Genomic DNA, 17,612 nt, shown 5'->3' on the forward strand with positions numbered 1-17,612 from the left:
AGAAGAGCGCCCTAAGCAGCAAACAGAGCGATCTACTTTGAGAGGTCGGCAATGGCACCGCATGAAGCCTCAGAGCCGGAAAGCCTCAACAGGCATCACCTCAACACTTGCTTTCAACAGGACAGCCCTTGAGAAGGTGAACTCCCAGGAGCAGACACAATGTGCAAAGCAGATCAGAGCAACACAGCTCCGTCCCATGAGATGCGAGCTGGGAGGGCCCCTCTGTAAACTAATATCCCCCTCACCCCTGGTGGGGAAACAGCCTGAAAACTTCCTATCTGCCCCTCTTGGGAGTTCCCCACTGAGGCTCAGACATGGGAAGGGACTTGCCCATGAGTTCCAGCCATTCAGGGTCCAATGGGTCTTGACTCCCCACACAGTGCCTGCCTCCCAACACCATTTGCTGTTCTCCTCCAGAGGTGTAAGAAAGAGTAGAGCGTTCACTCCTGCCCCTCTGCCTTCCTCCCAGGCCCCAGGGCCAACCCTAATTGTGACTTCAGGAAGACAGAGAACACAGTGCCCACAACAGGGCTCACTTGGGAGGAGAGCACTAAGTCTCTTTTGCCCCCTGAACATCAAAGCGAGGTCTGGATTTGGTGCTAATATGTTCTAACGCCTGCTAATCTCCTAAGGGAGGAAAGGGTCATCAGGCAGCAGTATCTCTGTAGAATTGAATCCCCTGGCTTTGTTTTCCTTGGATCTGCTGTTGTGCCTGCCCTCTATTTATGGCAACCAGTACTGATTTCTAGTGATGCCGTTCTCTTTGCAAAGAACTCTGAGTAAAATAGAGGCTAGATGAAAGTGCACTTTCAAGCTTGCTTAATGGTCTTCTTTTGTAGGCTTCTCTTCAGCAGTGATGCGTGTGTGTAAAATTTCGAGGTCTGCAAAATGCTTTTACATACAGTTTAGTTGGGTAAACACTTTTTGAAATAAACACATCCATTCTGCTATTTATACAGACCTCAGTTAGAATATGCCTGTGTACGATTCAAGCTCTAATTCTTGTTTAAAAAGTTTTGTGGGAACTCTAGGACTGACATAAACATTTTTGAGAGTGAAACATCGCATCTGGATTAAAAGGCAGATACCTAACCCTGCAGAGCTCCCACCCCTTGGCTTCAACAGTGGAATCTCTCCCACTGCGGATACCTTCCTGAGCTCCACACCCCAAAATTCAAGGCTTCAATATAATTTCCAGTGACACTTTTGTCTAATCGCTAAAGCCGGCTGGCCGAGGAAGGGGGACGCACATAGCACCGGGGAGAGGCAGACCGCGAAGTAACGATGGGGAACCCCAAGGGTCGAAGGTGGCGAGGCCCCACCCGACCTGTCTGGCAGCCCTCCCCCCATACCTTCACGTCCTCCACCTTCATGCGTGTGCCCTCCTTGCCCACAAAGATGTCATCGATGTCCACCAGGATGTAGCGGTCCAGAGGCAGCGAGAGACGCTTGCCTGTGAGGAAGGCCACGGCGTCGACGAAGACGAGCTTGTGCAGCCAGAAGTTGAGGTTGTTGCCAAACAGCACGCGCTGGATGCCGTCGTGGAGGCCCAGGTCCTGGACCACTGTGGCGTGCAGCGCAGCGTGCAGGCCAGCGTCCGCGCCCAGGTGTGGGATGGACTCGGACGAGCGCGTCTTGGCCAGCAGCACCGGCTCGTAGGTGGAGTGGTTGGACTGGAACACGGTCCAGTCCTCGCCGGGCAGCACGCCTTTCTCCACCTCGCTGGGCCGCGTCACGTAGAGCAGCGGGGACTTAGGGTTGATGCTGCAGTCCTTCAGGCCCAGGTTGGAGTGCAGGAACAGGGGAAAACCTTTGAGCTGCGCACTCAGCAGGCTGTTCTCGTTGGCCTGTAGCCGGGGCGGAGGGCAGGGAAAGGGCAGCAGAGCCGTCAGATCCAGAAGCCCCCAGGGAATGCACAATCTCAGGTGGGGACTGGTCATAGTAGGATCAATGGTATTCTCGGACATTCAGGGAGGCTTTATCGCATCCCTGGCCCTGTGCTAACCTAGCTGCACAGACCCAGCTCTGTCGGTCCCAGCAATATACCAGCAAACATGCACCACGTACTTCCCCAAGCCAGAAACCCGGGTCACGCCACTTGGCACGCAGGGATGCTGTTAATCATCACAGTGACCCCACAACAGAGGCATCTCTGTCACTCCCATCTTACAGGTGAGGAAACAAAGGCCCAGAGAGGTTATGTAACTTACCCAAAATCACACAGTGGGAACTCTAGCAGCTCTGAGCCTAGACTCTGCCCCAGACTGCCTGGCCTCGGGCAAGTTATGTACCCTCTCTGTGCCTCTGTTTCCTCTGCTGTAAAATGTTCCTCATGGGATGCTAGAGGGTGATGAGTGTTCATCCTGGCAAAGTGCTTGGGTCCGGGCTGGCAGCACCACAGTTGCTCCTCTGGTCCCCATACCAGCCTCAGGACATGGTGCCTGTGTTATCGCACTTCATGGGGGCAGAAGCTGAGGCTACCCTCGGACGCATGGGGCCAGGAGGAGCCCCAGTGACCAGCCAGACCATCTGCCTCTGGAGCCCACACGCCCAGCCACCAGGTCCCTCTGCCTGGCTCTCCCTACACCACCCTGGCTCTTGCTACACCATCCTCTCCTTGGGAGAAATCTTAGGTGGATGCCAATGTAGAAGAGGTCAAAAGGAGGCATCTGCTGGGGGTGCCGCATAGCATCCTCAATCCTCCATATGTACCCAGCACCCCCAAGGCCACCACCTCACAGGAGCCCAGCTCCCTGCACCTCCCTTCTCCTCTGGGGCCTGGTGCTGCCCAGCTATGTGGGCTCTGCAGACAGTGCCCACAGCACCCCTTCTCCTGTTCCCTAGACTCACAGTCCCCGTCCTTCATACCAACCCCTGACCCTTCCTAGCCACCTGCTCTTGGATATGGTACAACTGGCCTTTGTCCCTGTGCCAGTTTCATTCTGTTTCCTTCACCTGACAAACTCCTGTTCATCCTTCAAAACCCAGTGCCAAAAACCCTCCTTTGCACCGGCCTCCCTGGAACCAGGTTAGAGCCTCATCCACAGTACTTTTCACCTTGGCCGCTGCATTATCTGTTCAGGGTCTCTCTCCCACCAGTTTGCCCTCTCGAAGGCAGGTGCTATATCATTTCTACCTTTGGAACCAGGTGCCCCTAAACAGGCTTGATACCCAGAAGAAGCAAACACATTTGATGAGCAAACTGGATTTTTATTTTTATTTATTTTGTTGGGGGGGCAGTAAGGGAGAGGGGTAGAAGTAGAGGGAGAGAGGGAGAGAGAGGCAAAACTCGATCTCATAACCCTGAGATCATGACCTGAGTGGAAATCAAGAGTCTGATGCCTAACGGACTGAGCCATGACTTAACTGGATTTTTTAAAAGAATAGAAAGGGACAGACAGATCCTTAGTACCTGGCCCCTGACAGTTGTTCAATAATGGGTTTCATTTGTTGATTCCACAACTATTACTATGTTTCGTGCCAGGGACACAGCGAGGGAAAACAGATACAGCTCCTGACCTCATGAACCTTAAAGTCAAGCAGGGAAGAGAGAAAGCAATCCAAATCACAGAAATAAATACAAAACTTCAATGAGGCACATGCTACACAGAGCAAGTTCAAAGTTCTAGAACAGTCAATAACTGGCCACAGCTGGCTCAAGGAAGATTTTCCAGAGAAGGGACTTTCAAACTAAGGTTTAAAGAATGCTTAAGTAACAACTAGGGAAAATAGGGGCCACATTCAAAGGACAGCAAGTGCAAAGGCCCTGAGGAAGGAGAGAGCTCAAGGAATAGAAAGAGGCCAGCAGAGTGATCAAGAGGCAGAGGAGGAGATGAGGCAGGAAGGTCAGCTGGGACCAGACCTGGGATCCTGGAGGCTTCAAGGGGCAGCAGGAAGCCATCAAAAAAACACTATCAAAAGGTTTCAAAGACGGATGACAGGTTCCAACTGGCATTTTTAAAAGATCCATCTGGCTGCCGTGTGGAGAATGAGTGGGGCAGGGAAACACAAAGGGCACCACATGAGGGCCCCCAATGAGTCTGGAGAGGAAGTTAGGAGGGTAACCCAGGGCCACCCAGGAGAGCTGGTCAGGTGAGCACTGCACAGGACACTCAGCTGAGGACAGAGCCGCGTGCCCCAAGTGGAGCCGTCTGTGCGCAGAGGATGTCTTTTGCTAACAGCCCTCACAGAGGAGTGCTTGTTTCTAATTCCCACCAAGGCTCTGCAGGGCTCTGGCCTCATACAATGCAGTAAGGGACCTGCATGTACTTCTCCACATACCAGTACCTACCAAGGCTCACCCTGTCCTCAACTAGCCTCGAGAGTCGAGACCCAATGCAGAGAACAAGCCCGAGAGGCCGCTCCACTCAGCCCCGAGGTCCATGGGACCCCTAAGCCAGCACTGGCCAAGGATAGGAACTACTTGGGCTACGTGGGGGCAAAAGCAGGGGGGCCTAGTCACATTCCGGGCCCTGTCCCTCACCTGCTGTGGCCTGGGAGGCTACACTGGCCGGCAGGCACTGGGGGATCCCATTTCAAAGCCCCATTCCTGAGCTGACTGCCAGGCCCTGGCAGCTCAGCCAGCGGCCCAGCTGGGGAACGTGGAGGAAGGCAGAAAGCCAGTCAGTAATGCAAAGGAGCCAGTTGGGGAAGGGAATGGAGAGCAAGACTCAGCATTGCAGAGAATGACCCTACCTGTAGGCCTCAGCCCACCGGAGGGGACCCCCTCCTGTCCCTCAGCACTGAGGACCCACTCAGGAGACACCAAATCTCCCAACGGAGTCATGCAGGTAGAGGGAGGAAGGGCCCTGACCCGGGAATCAGGAGGCCCAATACAGACTCTGTTAGTAACCAGATGGATGACCTTGGGACACCCCCCAAAGGGGTCTTCTGTGAATATCAGTCCCCCAGTCCGTCTGTCTGTTTGCACTGACATGCCCGTGCATGGCTGGGTTGGAAGGCAGGAGTGTGGTGGTCTAACCTCGGCCCTGACTTACTGGCCATGTTACTGCAAACAGCTACTCTGCTTGGAGCCTCAGTTTACTCCTGAAAATAAAATGCCTCCTTCACAGGGTGGTCACGAGACTTACCCAGGATAAGGCCCACAAAGCAATGCATTCAGCATCTGGCACATAGTAAGTGTGCGATAAAAGAGGTTGGGCAGCCCTTGTCAGTCCCCTGCTAGGATGTGGTCAGCTCCAGGGCCTCTGGAGTCATGAGGTTGAGATACAACAATGTCAGGAACCAAGGCTATCGATGAAGATCAGCCCTGACCCCCCAGGACCTCCCAGAGGCGCATGCCCGTCAGAGCCACGAGACAGACAGAGGTGACCGACTGCCAGCTGTATTTGCTGAACACGGTGATGACAAAGCAAGACTAGCTGCCATTTAATGGGTGGCTCAGGGTGCCACCCACTGTCATCTTCAGCACGGCCCCACTTCACAGATGGGTTGAAGATCCTGCCCCGGGTCCCTCTGCTTATAAATGACAGAAAGATGTGAACGAGGGTCCGGACTCTTCAGCCCCTGCTCTAACACTGATCTGGGAATCCAGCACCTGGGAAATTTGGCAAGCGAGTGTCTCCAGGCCTCTGGAGTGCAGAGACCCTTTGGGTTTGACAGGTCCAACACACAGCACCAACGCAAGCCTTGTGCAAAGAGCCAAAAGATGGAGCCTGACCACCAGAGGGCTCTGTTTGAGCAGAAAGTCACAGGCCCCAGCTCAAGACCAAGCAGCAGTCTTGTCTCACGCAATATGGTAGAAGAGCATGAAGACTGGAACTTCCACAGACTGCGCCCCCCCCCCCCCGACCCCGAGAGACAGTGAGCCTGTCCCTCTGCTCCCTGGGGCCCCATGTCCACCTTCTGTAGAGCCAAAAACTGGGGCTAGACAGGACCCAAGCTCTGGTACACCAACTGTGCCCTCGGCCTGGTCCCTGGAGACTACAGGAGTTCTGTGCTCAGATGCAAATTCTACTCCAAAAGGGGCATCTGAGGCCCTGGATTCATCACATGGTGGTTATGACTAAAGCCTCTGCAGCCAGACTGCCTGGGTTCAAATCCTGGATCTGTGCTTATTAGAGAGAGGAGTGGAAGCACATTTCTTCACCCCTCTTTGCCTCAGTTTCCTTTTCTCTTAAAATCAGGACGATATCTACCTCCCCTAGAGGATGGCTGGCGGGTGATGGGTGAGTTCATTCTTCACACGAAGTGCACGGACAGTGCACTGGGCTGGGGCAGCACTCGGTAAGTACCAGCCATTGTGATGTTCTTCAGGGCTGGGGCTCTGGATCAAACTTAATGAAGTTCATGGCAGGGAACGGAAGAGTCCACGAGAAAAGAAAAAACAGACAGCAGAGGCAGTCTGAGGTTCTGGCAGATGAAAAGCCATAAACCAGGCCAGCGTTTCCCAGAGGATGCTCTGTGAAATAAAGGCCTCTGTGATCAAGCCAGCTGGGGAACAAATCTCACCAGGTTTGCTCCACTGCAGGACTTCTAAGGGCCTTCAATTTCTTGGCCCATAAAACCTTCTTTTACTCTCAGAGCATCCTACTGCACTCATGTGGGAAAGGACACACCGTGGGAACCTCCTCTGGACCAGGCTCCGCCCCACACCGAGCCCAGGGTCCAGGGCACAGGGGTGCTCACGAATGCCTGGGGACAGAGGGTGCCCTGCTGGCAAACACGTGCCCCTTCTGACCTACTCCCGCTCCTCTCCCGGCTCATGCCAACAAAAAACCTGCTTCAGGACCTGCATACTTACTAACATCACCTCGGCCTGGGGGCCCTTTGTGCCGAGAACTATGTGACTCCTTGTCTCCCCTCCTTCCAGCCTCTTTGTCAAAGTGGCCCTTCTATCAAAAACAGTGTCAACTGCCCATACCCATTACTTCCCTGTGCCCTTTCCCGGCTTTATTCCTTCTCGTACTTATCGCCATTTGCCACATGGTGTGTTTACTTGTTCATTGCCTGTCACTGACCCCACCCCACTGCACTGAAATGTCAGCTCCGTGACAGCAGTGACTCTGCCTACTTCAATTACTCCCATGTCCCCAGTGCCTAGCAAAGGGCCTGGAACACGGTCAGCATGCAGTAATATTTGCTGAATGTCCCCAAGCACCTACCTAGAGTCCCTACCGCCCATCTTGAAGCCAGAGCCTCTAGATTCCCCCAACCAGCTGCTCCCCATGGACAGCTTCTTCACAACACTTTCAGCAAAGACTCTGATCCCAGCAGTCGTTCTGGGTGCCCCCATGGAGCCCAGAGCAGCTTACCTGCCTGTTGGGATTTCTTTTTCCTCTTTCCTCCAATGCAAAATGGCTCTATTCAGGAGGTGCGTAAATGCCACAGCCCATCAGAGCCAAGAGGAAAGAGCACAGGATCCAGAGCCCAGACCACCTAAATTGGAGTTCAAATTCTGGCTCGCCTACTTCCAGGCTACCTAGCCTCAGATACATAACCTTCCCACGCCTTGGTCTGCCTATCTGCAAAATGAGGGCACACCTCGTCCCTTGGGAAGGCTGCCATGATGTTCACAGAAGCAAGCCTCTCCCACCTCACAACTGTTCCGGGGGCTTCCTTTAGGCAAGTCCCTGCTGTGTGCTGGGCAATCCCCCTGCCATGTGCTCCTAATAAAAGCTAACATATTTTTTAAAGATTTTATTTGAAAGAGTCAGAGAGTGCAAGCGCGAGCTTGCACAAGCTGGGGGGAGGGGCAGAGGGAGAAGTAGACTCCCTGCTGAGTATGGAGCCCAATGTGGGGCTCCATCCCAGGTCCCTGAGATCGTGTGACCTGAGCTGAAGGCAGACACTTACCCAACTGAGCCACCCAGGCACCCCGAAAAGCTAGTTTTTAAAAGGCACTTAGTAGACAGCAGGCACTGTGTGCTCCAAGTGCTTTACAGATCCTCACCCACTTCTCCTTCATGACAATCCTAGGAGGTAGGCGCTACCATTATATACCCATTTTACAGATAAGAAAAGTCAGACACTCAGCTACTGAGTACAGATCGAAATGGCGACCCAAACTCAGCCAGACCTATGAACTGCTCAGGGACCACCCCCAGCCCCGCATACCTTGAAGAAGCCGATGATGCCCACACCGTAGGCCACACAGTACTTGTCCAGCAGCTCCCGGTTCCAGGCATCCAGGTTGACATATTTAAGGATGTTCTCGTAAATGATGAGGGCAAAGCGGCCACGGCCCTTGTCAGTGAGCGTGGGCATGTCCCCCTTGCCCGGTGCGATCTCCGTGCGGTACTTGAAGCGGCTAGACTCCAGGATGGCCACGACCTCCTGGCCCAGCTGGGAGTAGAGGCTCTCCACAAACACCAGCACCAGTGGGTCCGTGCGGGAGGGCGTGGCTGCCTGTATGGGTTTGAGTGGCAGCAGGCGGCTGGGGGCCACAGGGGGTGGGTCCCCACAGTCTGGCTCAGGGGCGTCCGCCGAGGGCTCCAGGCCCCGCTTCCAGCCATACAGGTAGTAGGCTGAGACAAAAACGCTGAACAGGCAGAAGACGAACAGCAGGAAGAGGACAGCCTGCGGGGACACGTGCCGACACAGCCTCCGGAGGCGCGCCAGGGCAGGCATCCTGGCCCCCGAGACCTCGGCCGTCGGAGGCCCACCTGCCCTGGCCACCCCCAGGCCCCACGCAGGAGGAGACACCAGAGTCGTCCACTGAGCAACAGTTTCACAGACACTGAGCAAGCGCAGCCCTCGGTGGGCAGCAGGAGTGGAGGGTCTGGGCCCCCGGCCCTTCCTCCCAGCCAGGGGCACAGTCCGCAGGCCGGTCGCGCTCCTTCCTTCCTCTGTGCCCCTTTATGTCACCATGGCAAACCCCCACGTGGTCCTGTGCACAGGAGAAGTGCCCCCAGGGCGTCAGGGCCTCTTGGGGGGGCTGCGCAGTGGGCCGAAGGACGCTGGGCCGGCCTGGGATGGCCACATGTCGTTCGCTCCGTGGGGCCCCCGGGGCCAAGGCTGTGGAGAGGTGAGGAGAGCCGGGGGTGAAAAGTCAGAGAGTGGGCTCTCGGGGGTCTGCTGACTGCGGACACACAGGACCGGACCTCGGTGGGCCCACACTCAAGCACTGTTGCCCAACCTGGCTGCACAATGTCATACAAGCCTCGTAATCTCTCTGAGCCTCAGTTTCCCTACTTGTGAAACTGGGCTGACAACGGTACCTGCCTCACAAGAGGCTCAGCGTGTAAGCCCCCTGTCCTAATGTACATAATGGGGACAAAACGGTGTCTGCAATGGTGGTTGCTATTCATTGTAATTACAGAGACCAAGACCAGACCAAGAGACCTCCCAGAAGCAGGAAGGACAAGGTGAAACAAACATCCGAAGGCCTGGGAGTCGGAGGCGGAATTCTAAATCACGGCTGAACACCCCATCCTCACCATCTCCTCCTCACCCACAGTGCCCCTCCCCCATTTCTCTCTCTGAATGGGCTCAGCCGCCTCATCAGGCAGCCAGAACTTGGGGTTCCTGGGTCCCCTTCAGCTCTATCCTCCGCCCAGAGCAGGTCACCCGTATTGGTCTCACTGGAAAGTCAATGGAGACCACACACCCAAACCCAGTCCCCCTTGCACCTGAGTGGAAGCAGCTGCTGAAAGCCAGCAGGAGAGAGATGGGGACAAAAGGTGTGAGGGTCTGGGTGGGCACAGCCAGGGAGTGACTAGAAGCCTCAGGCCCAGACTAGGGGGTGAAGATGTTGAAAATCCCTCCCAGGCCCAAGAGACTATCTGGTGTGCTGAGTGTTGGCCCCAGCAAACCGGAGACCCAACAAAAGCAGTTCTAGGAACTTACGATCGCAGGGGTTGTAACTGTAGGCATGTGTGATGATTTCCCCACAAGAATCTGAATCCCCATGCTGCTTGTAATAGCAAATGCCCAGCAACAGGGGACTGTCCTTAGCAACTATGATGCAAGCATCAGACAGAATCCCAGGCAGCCACTTACCACTTCTACAAGATGTGAAAGAAGGACATTTACTGACACAAAAATATAATTGCCACACATGTTGTTAAAGAGGAAAACGTTTATAAAAACAGTCTGCGTGGTCATATTTCTGTTAAAAATTGTTATGTGTAAGCCAGAAACTCGTACCAAATCCCAACAACAACAACAAAAAGCCCAAAATGTTAACGATGATTATGTCCGAATAATTTTTATTTTCTTCTTTTTGTTTCCTAAATTTTCTACAATCATCATTTACCACGTTTGTGAAAATTAAAAAAAAAAATGTTTTTAGAAGATGTGCTCAGAAGCATGAGGCAGGAGTGGGAAATGAGAATATGTCCCAGACACCCGTGCCACTCCCAGTTCTGCCAATGACGTGCTGTGTGACTCAGAGCACACCCCTACCCCTCTCTGGGCCTCCTGCCTGTCAGAGAGGAGCTTGGGTCATTCTCAGAGGGGCTCTCCCACCTCCCATATTCTGCAATTCAGTCCCTACTATATGCCAGCACCATGGGGAACCCAAGGTAGCCAAGAAAACAGACACCTACAATGCAGGGGAGGAGTGTGGTAGTGGGAGAAGGGCATTTAAGAGAACTCAGGGGAACTTAACTCTTCAGGAGGAGCAGGATCAAGGAAGGCTTCCTGGAGGAAGTGGTACCTGAACTGACCAGGAGAACAAGTTGGGGGGAAGGGGGGCTGCGGGTGGAATAGGGAGAGGCACATGCCTCAGCTTGGAGATAAGAGACCCAGCCGAGCTTTCCAGGGACTCCTTGTCACTCTAGCTGAGAGCAAAGCAAGAGGGAACAGGTTTCCTGGAACAGCTGGAGGGCTGGGGTGATAGTCCTGTTTATTCCCATTTTGCAACTGCATCCCATTTCCCACTGATAAGGGCAGGGCATGATAAGGGCAGCCCTCTGCCCTGTGGTCACAGCGAGCCCCACCTCTCAGCCTTGGGTCCAGGACCACAGCACAGTGGGTGGAGAGGTACAGCGCCTGGCTGGTGCCCTGCCAGCCTACCACACCTGAGGATATCTAGCCACTCCAGCCACCCAACAGTATTTCCCCTGCAGGCCTGGATGCTATGATCACTGGCCCTTGGTCGATTGCATGAACAGACTTACAGTGTCCCCGTTAATGATGCAACCAGCAGTCTCAGGCATCTGGGGGTCCTAGACCCCTATGGGAATCTGACGACATTTTCCCATAAAGAATACACATATATGCTTCAAAATCCTGTAACAATTACAAGGAATCCAGACCCCTACCCTCAAACCCACCGGAGGACCTAAAGTGCTACTGTAAGAAAGCCTTGTGGTTACATGCAGACTGGAAGCAGCCAGCTTCATTCACACTCACGCAGCCTCCCAGCAGCCGTGTGACTTTGGGCAAGTTATTTAACTTGTCGGTGCTCCCAGTTTCCTAATCTGTAAAACAGCAAAGTCTGACATGCTCCCAGAGCTGTGAAAATTAAGTGAGTTGACACATAAAAGCACACAGACCGTGCTCGGCACACAGCACCAAATTGGGGTCAGCCCCTCTCCCTGTGCACATTGGCTGCTTGGTGAATGGAGGCCCAGTGTGGACAAGAACTGAGCCCACAAAGCTCGGTCAAGTCAGCTCCATGCTCTCTCAAGCCTCTGACAGTCAGTCCTCAGAAGCCCAAATCCCCATTTTCAGAGCCTGTGGCCTTTCCCTGGAGCCACACGGACAGGCAAAGGTCAGATGTGGTAAGAGGCCAGGAGGCCAGGGAGGAAGCCACGACGAAGCCCAGGCTCAGGAGAGGGTAAAGGGAGAAAGAAAGTGGGTCGACTAGCCCGTCCCCAGAGAAGCCAAATACTCTGAAGTGGGGGGCGGGGGAGCATGAGACGCTGCTGGCAAGAGGAGCCTCCAGCACTGCCCCCCACCACTGCAACCCCCATGAGGGCCTGGAGCCAGTCATTCGAGACCCTCCACACGCGCCTGCATTCCAGGGCCCCTGTGGTTCAAGGATGGGGAACTGGGGGGCTTCTAATCCCCTTGGAGCCACCAAGTCCTCCAGGACAGCTGGAGGCTGAGGTCTCGGTGCCCTCCCTCCCTTGATGCCCTGGCCCTGCCTGGGTCTTGCTGGCGACATTGCCAGCAGTCTTCCTGAACTCCAGCCTCGCCCAGCCAGTCACCAGTCTTGGTCATGCATCTAAGCCTGTGCTCACCAAGTTCCCATTGCCGAAATGCCTCCCCATACCCCTTGGGATACTTACTCATCCTTCAAGACCCCAGTTCCAATGTCATCACCTCTCTGAGGCCATCCCCATGCACCACCCCCTTTCCTGCCCCCAAGTCCCATTCCTCAGGCTTCTGCCTGGCCCCATCCCCTCTCCACAGAGTGGAACTGGAAAGCCAGGCCCCTCAGGCCAAAACAGGATGCAAATGTGCATTCTTTGGCTAGCACAGCATTTTTCTTAAATTTGAGATTCATTATCAATATTTCAAAATCAGGAGATTTCACATAGAAGTTAGAACTTCTAACTTTTCTTTAAAAAGAGCATGTTCTGCTGACACTGGGCACTCATCCCCAGAGGCCATAGAATCCCACAGCCGACCTCCTCCTTCCCTCATTTGACTTCCTGCCCAGTCCCTGGGTGCACCTGGGTGTAAGGTCCACACAGAGTGGACTCGAGGTGTTTCCATATACAACTCTGCAACCTGGAGCCACCGGATCCTGGAGCAGGAGGAGGACTTACTGACCTATGCTGGGGCAGGCCCTGCCAGGCATCTGGAAGCTGGCACATGGAGGCCCCCTACAAATACTAATTTCATTTCTCCTCTTTCCCCACAGGCCTGGGTGCCCTGAAGGACAGGGACAAGTCTGATTCATTACAGCAACCCCCACCGCTCTCCCCAGGCATAGGTTCTAATTAAGTATTCAAGGTATGAATGAGGCATAATGAGCTGTTATTACTCCCAATTTACAGATAAGGAGACTGAGGCTCCAAAGCGAAACGACTTGCTGTTACACAGAAAACCGCTAAATCTTGACTCAAATGGGTTTCCTTCCTAACTTCAAATTTGGTCTTTCATTCCTCCATGCGGAGTCTCCCTAAGGGCCTTTTATAATAAAAATAATAACAACAGTGATAACGTCACAATCATCATCATTGTTATTTTTACTGCTACATGTTTCAAGCACTTACCACAAGCCTGGGCACTATGTTTAGCGCTTTTACACACCTAACCTCATCTAAGCCTTGTAATTACTAGTGTCATCATTTACATTTACCGTCAAGGAGAATGAGGCTCAGAGCGGTTAAGTCACTTGCCCAAAATCACACAGCTAGTCCCTGACAGAGCTGAAATTTGAACCCAGACCCCGGGAGACAGAAGCAGCCGGCTCCAGATCCTGGCAGGGACACCTTGCCTGCAACAGGGGACAGTGGGAGGGGGCCTCAGTGACCGAGACCTCGAGCCCTGAGCCAGGCTCCCACTGTGCTCTCCCAGCCCTAGGCCTAGCTCTTTCTGCCAAGGTGCTGGGGATAATGAATGAGATGCTCTGGTCGTCATGGAGATGCCATGGCAACGGTGCACTTTCGGGAAATACCACGGTAACTGTGGCCACTGCTCTGGAGTTGAAAGTCACTCCTTACCCCTCACCCCCCCCAACTCCAAAATGCTCTGCTTCCCCCACAATCCTCTCCAGGTCCTGGAGAGAAAGGAGGCAGAGGCCAAGGGCCTTCCAGAGACCAAGCTATCGAGAAATTAGGGTCTGGCTCTGCCCTAGATGGTCAGGTAGACTCCGGGAGCTCTCTGAGAACGCAAGCTCTCTGAGGCTCAGCTTCCTGTGCCTTTCCTAGGGCAGGCGCACCTAATAAGCAGCCTTCACAGACTCGACGTCTACTGTGTGCACCCAACCTCCTGGGAAGGACAGCACCTGTCATTCCCTGTTGTATCCCACCCATCGGGAGAGGTGGCAGTGTGCTAGCTGCGGGCCTTACGGTGAAAGGCTCCAACTGGAGCCAGCCTCCCTGGGCTTGAACCTTGCCTCTGTTATTTACCAGCGTTGGGATCTTTGAGCAAATCCCTCAACCTCTCTGAGCCTTGGTTTCCCCAGGTGGAAAACAGGCTTCATAACAATTACTATCTCACAGGGCTGCTGCCAAAACTAACAGAGACAATGTGTATCAAACAGCTCAGGGCCTGGCGCAGGGTGATATGGCTTAATACAATGACTAGCCATTTCACAGATTTGGAAACTGAGGCTTGGGAAGCACCTGGTCCAAGGCCACAGATCAAATCCACAGTGGATCCAGGCGGAGAAGAAAGGAGGTCAGGTTTGGGAGCACACTGGAAGGTGGGGACAAGCAAAAAGCCCAGGCCCACCCCCTCTTTTCGGTACTTATTAAGCGGCACGAGGCACCAAGCATGGCACTAGACACTGAAGATGTAGGCTTTTTTGGGGGCCCCGAGGTTTTGTGTCTCTGGTGTGCTGCTGCTGCTGCTGGGCAGACGCAGGAAGGTCCCTAGCCCCGCATATTCACCGAGCCCCGATTTTATTTCCTGCCTCGGGAATTCCCAACACTGCCCCCATACCCCCATACTCACACGCACACGAATGCACAGACTCACAGGGTGCCGGTATGTTCAAGCAGTGTCATCTCAGCCATCTGGGCCACAGGCGCCAAGTGTGGGGTGGGAAGCAAACAGCTTCAAAAGTCTGTGAATGGGCACCCGGGCTTGGGGGAGGAGGGGTGGCTGCCAGCCCAGGCTCGGGGAGCCCCACAGGCAATCCCAGGGCCACTCCCCACAGCTGACCCCGCCCCTCCCAGCCTGTCACACCCCCAGCACAATCACACCACCACCCACCACCCGGCCACACCCCGCAGCCGCCCAGCTCAGCCAGCCACCCAGTCTCGGCCTGCCCCACCCACCACATACAGCGCAGAGAAAATCCTCCACATTTGCTTCCCAGCTGTGCCGGAGTCTCTCCAGCCCAATGACACCCCTGGGAGGCCGAACCAGAAGCAAATCCCTTCCTCTGCTGGAATTCACCGCACACCCCATCCCCCACAGGCCCGCAGTGCCGTCTGGCTGCGGGCCAAGCTGCTGCCCATCAGTCACCCTGGAGTCCAGGGCTGCCACCCAGGGACTGTCGGCAGTCTGGCTCTGAGTCTCGGGGTTGCAGAGTGTGCAGCCCACCCTGCTGTGAACACGCAGGGACACAGAGACCCCCCGCCCAGAGGAAAGGACCCCCCGCCACCACCCCCACCTACCCAGACTCATTTTCTTGTCCATTAAAACCCTGCCCATCCTCCTCCATGGTCAGCCTCAGCCGCGGAGCTGGACTCCGCCGGCTGTATTTCAAAGTCCTAGGTGAGCTACCCCGCTCTGTGTCCCACCATGCAATGCCGGACGCATGCTGCCAGACGCCGGCTGCTCCCCGACTACAATACAGGTCCCCCGACTTCACCAAAGGCTCTCCAAAGCAGAAGTGCTCTCCTACCCACGGCGGGTGCTCAAGAGAAATGGGCCCCTGCCAGTTCCCTTCCCCTTTTTGGATCTGCCATGAGCTATCTCCAAGCTAAATGGCATTAATAATATGAACTTTCATTTATTAGACACAAATACGCCTGTGCTCTATGCTATTAACCCGTGCCACAGCACCCCGACCTACCTTCCCCTCACATTACAGACGAGGACAGTGAGGCCTGGAGGGGGCCTGGGACTTGCCCCAGCTCACAGAGCTAACGAGTGGGTGACTGGGATCCCACACAGGCCGCCCGGCTCCAGAGCCCAGGCCCGTCCTGCACGGGTTCCCCTGGCACGGCTCTCACCATTGCCCCACACGTCCCACTCTCTGCTCCCTTTGAATGATGCTCTTTCTGTTTTTGTTTCCATCCATTTTATGTGTGTTTTAACATCAAAAGCAGCCTCTCCTGATCCGTCTTGGAAGAAGACTCACAAATCATCCATCAATCAACAACCGAACAAAGCATAAAGTGCTGGTTCCCTCCCCGGTTCCCAGCCTGGGATTTGTTCTGAGTTCCCCACAGCACGGAATGCGCAACAAAAAAGACCTCAGGAACTCAGACCCCACTTGTTGAGAATTTGTCTTTCCGCCAACAAAGCCTGAGCTGGGAGTTTACCTTTGTACTGGCTCTGAAGAAAGAAAAGGGTTTACCAAGCGAACAAACCAACCAGCTTGCGGGGAGGGGCGGAGTGAGGAGCGAGACAGGTCAGGACCCACTGGCCTCCAGTCCCTGCTGAAGCTCCTAACACAGACCGGGGTGGGCAGGCCATCACAGGGCACGCTCCCCCCAAGAAGCTTCCCCAAATAGGGCTCTCTCCCCTCAACCCCCAAATCCATCTGTGACAGCGCCAAATCCATTCCCATTTTTCTTAGGCTCAGATCATAGGCACTCAAAAGAAATGGAATGATATTTCCTTGCAAATATCATAACCTCCCTCGCTGACAGCAGCCAGTTCTGGCTGAGCTCCTGGTAACTCACTGGGACTGTGCTGAGAGCTTCCCCTGATCTGTTACACCCAACCCTCACACCCTGAGAGGTGGGGTCACTGATACACAAACTTTATAGCCGGGGAAACTTAGGCTCAGAGAGGCTAAGCAACTGACTGAAGGTCCCACAGCTGGGCAGCGGTTAGGATGACCCCAAGCCAGCTCACCTTGGGACCCCTGTTTGTAGCCCCTCTATAGTCCTCATGCCCAGCATTCCACACCATTCTTAACCCAGGTCTGAGGCCTCCCGCAAATCACCAGCCCCAGCTGTGTAAACACAGACTGACCCAATTTCTCCAGGGATGGGAAAGCCTTCACTGGCCAGGAAGGACACCACAGACTCCCAGAAAGGCAAGAAGACCTCAGCCAGAGGGCCTTCAGCTTCCCTTGTCCCCAGGGGCCTCTGTCATCTCTGACAAGCAGGTGTCTACATGAGAAAGGGGGCTGCCCCAATACCCCAGGCAAAGGTCTCATGTGAAGGAAGAAGAGAGAGAGGCAGGAGTGAGAGTCAGAAGCAGGAGATGTCAACTTGGAGAGCGAGCTCAGAGGACAACAGTGACCATCTCGCTTCACAGGTCTGGTGCACACCAGGTACTATCATGACCTAATTTACTCACCATTTCTTCCCAGTGAAGTAGAAACAAGTTTTTCATGCCCCATACACCTGCCCCACCCTGCCTGCCACCCCAGCAGGAGAGCTGGGCAATGCCAGGCAGCCCCAGCCTCCGTCCTTCCGTGTGCCCACCCCAGGTCACCGGATGCCCCCTGAGAGATTCCAAGAAACAGGCAATGTCGGTGGGGGGAGGGTGGTCTTCCATCTCACAGACGCAAAAGCCAAAATCCAAGTGGTTCCTGGAGTCCACACCGGCATCCCAAGCCCTCCACGTGCTTCCCCATGCACCTCTGGACAAGACCCTTCCCTACTTCTAGCCCCTGCTTCCTCTACTGGACAATGAGGGATGTAGACTGGAACAGACATTTGTGACATCCTGGAGTTTCAGAACCCTCTGAGAATCTGTAACAACTCTTCATGAGCTCCCCCTAGACAGAGACCATACCATGTTCCAAACAAATCAGGATGGCTGTGACTGTGACCCACCACACAACAAAACAAGGACATGGGAACTTTCTCGGGGGTCCTTCTGGCTTTGACATGCCATGGTTT

The 17,612-nt window shown here is 54.5% G+C and overlaps 1 protein-coding gene across 8 annotated transcripts in view; it reads right to left on the minus strand.

Annotated features, from left to right (window-relative positions):
* Positions 1-17,612, minus strand: part of NDST1 (N-deacetylase and N-sulfotransferase 1) — a 58,938-nt gene that overhangs the window by 21,735 nt on the left and 19,591 nt on the right. For 7 of the 8 annotated variants that reach the window (XM_082726200.1, XM_082726201.1, XM_082726205.1 and 4 more), the window contains 2 exons: positions 8,077-8,976; positions 1,353-1,847 (listed from right to left, as the gene is read on the minus strand). In XM_082726200.1, the coding sequence (XP_082582326.1) occupies positions 1,353-1,847; positions 8,077-8,589 (1,008 nt within the window). In that variant the 5' untranslated portion in view covers positions 8,590-8,976. Of the gene's footprint in view, positions 1-1,352; positions 1,848-8,076; positions 8,977-14,535; positions 14,692-17,612 lie in introns of those variants that run through there. The other variant, XM_082726206.1, reaches the window with a different exon arrangement.

This window comes from Mustela nivalis (genome assembly GCF_964662115.1).
Source record: "Mustela nivalis genome assembly, chromosome: 3".
NCBI lineage: Eukaryota > Metazoa > Chordata > Mammalia > Carnivora > Mustelidae > Mustela > Mustela nivalis.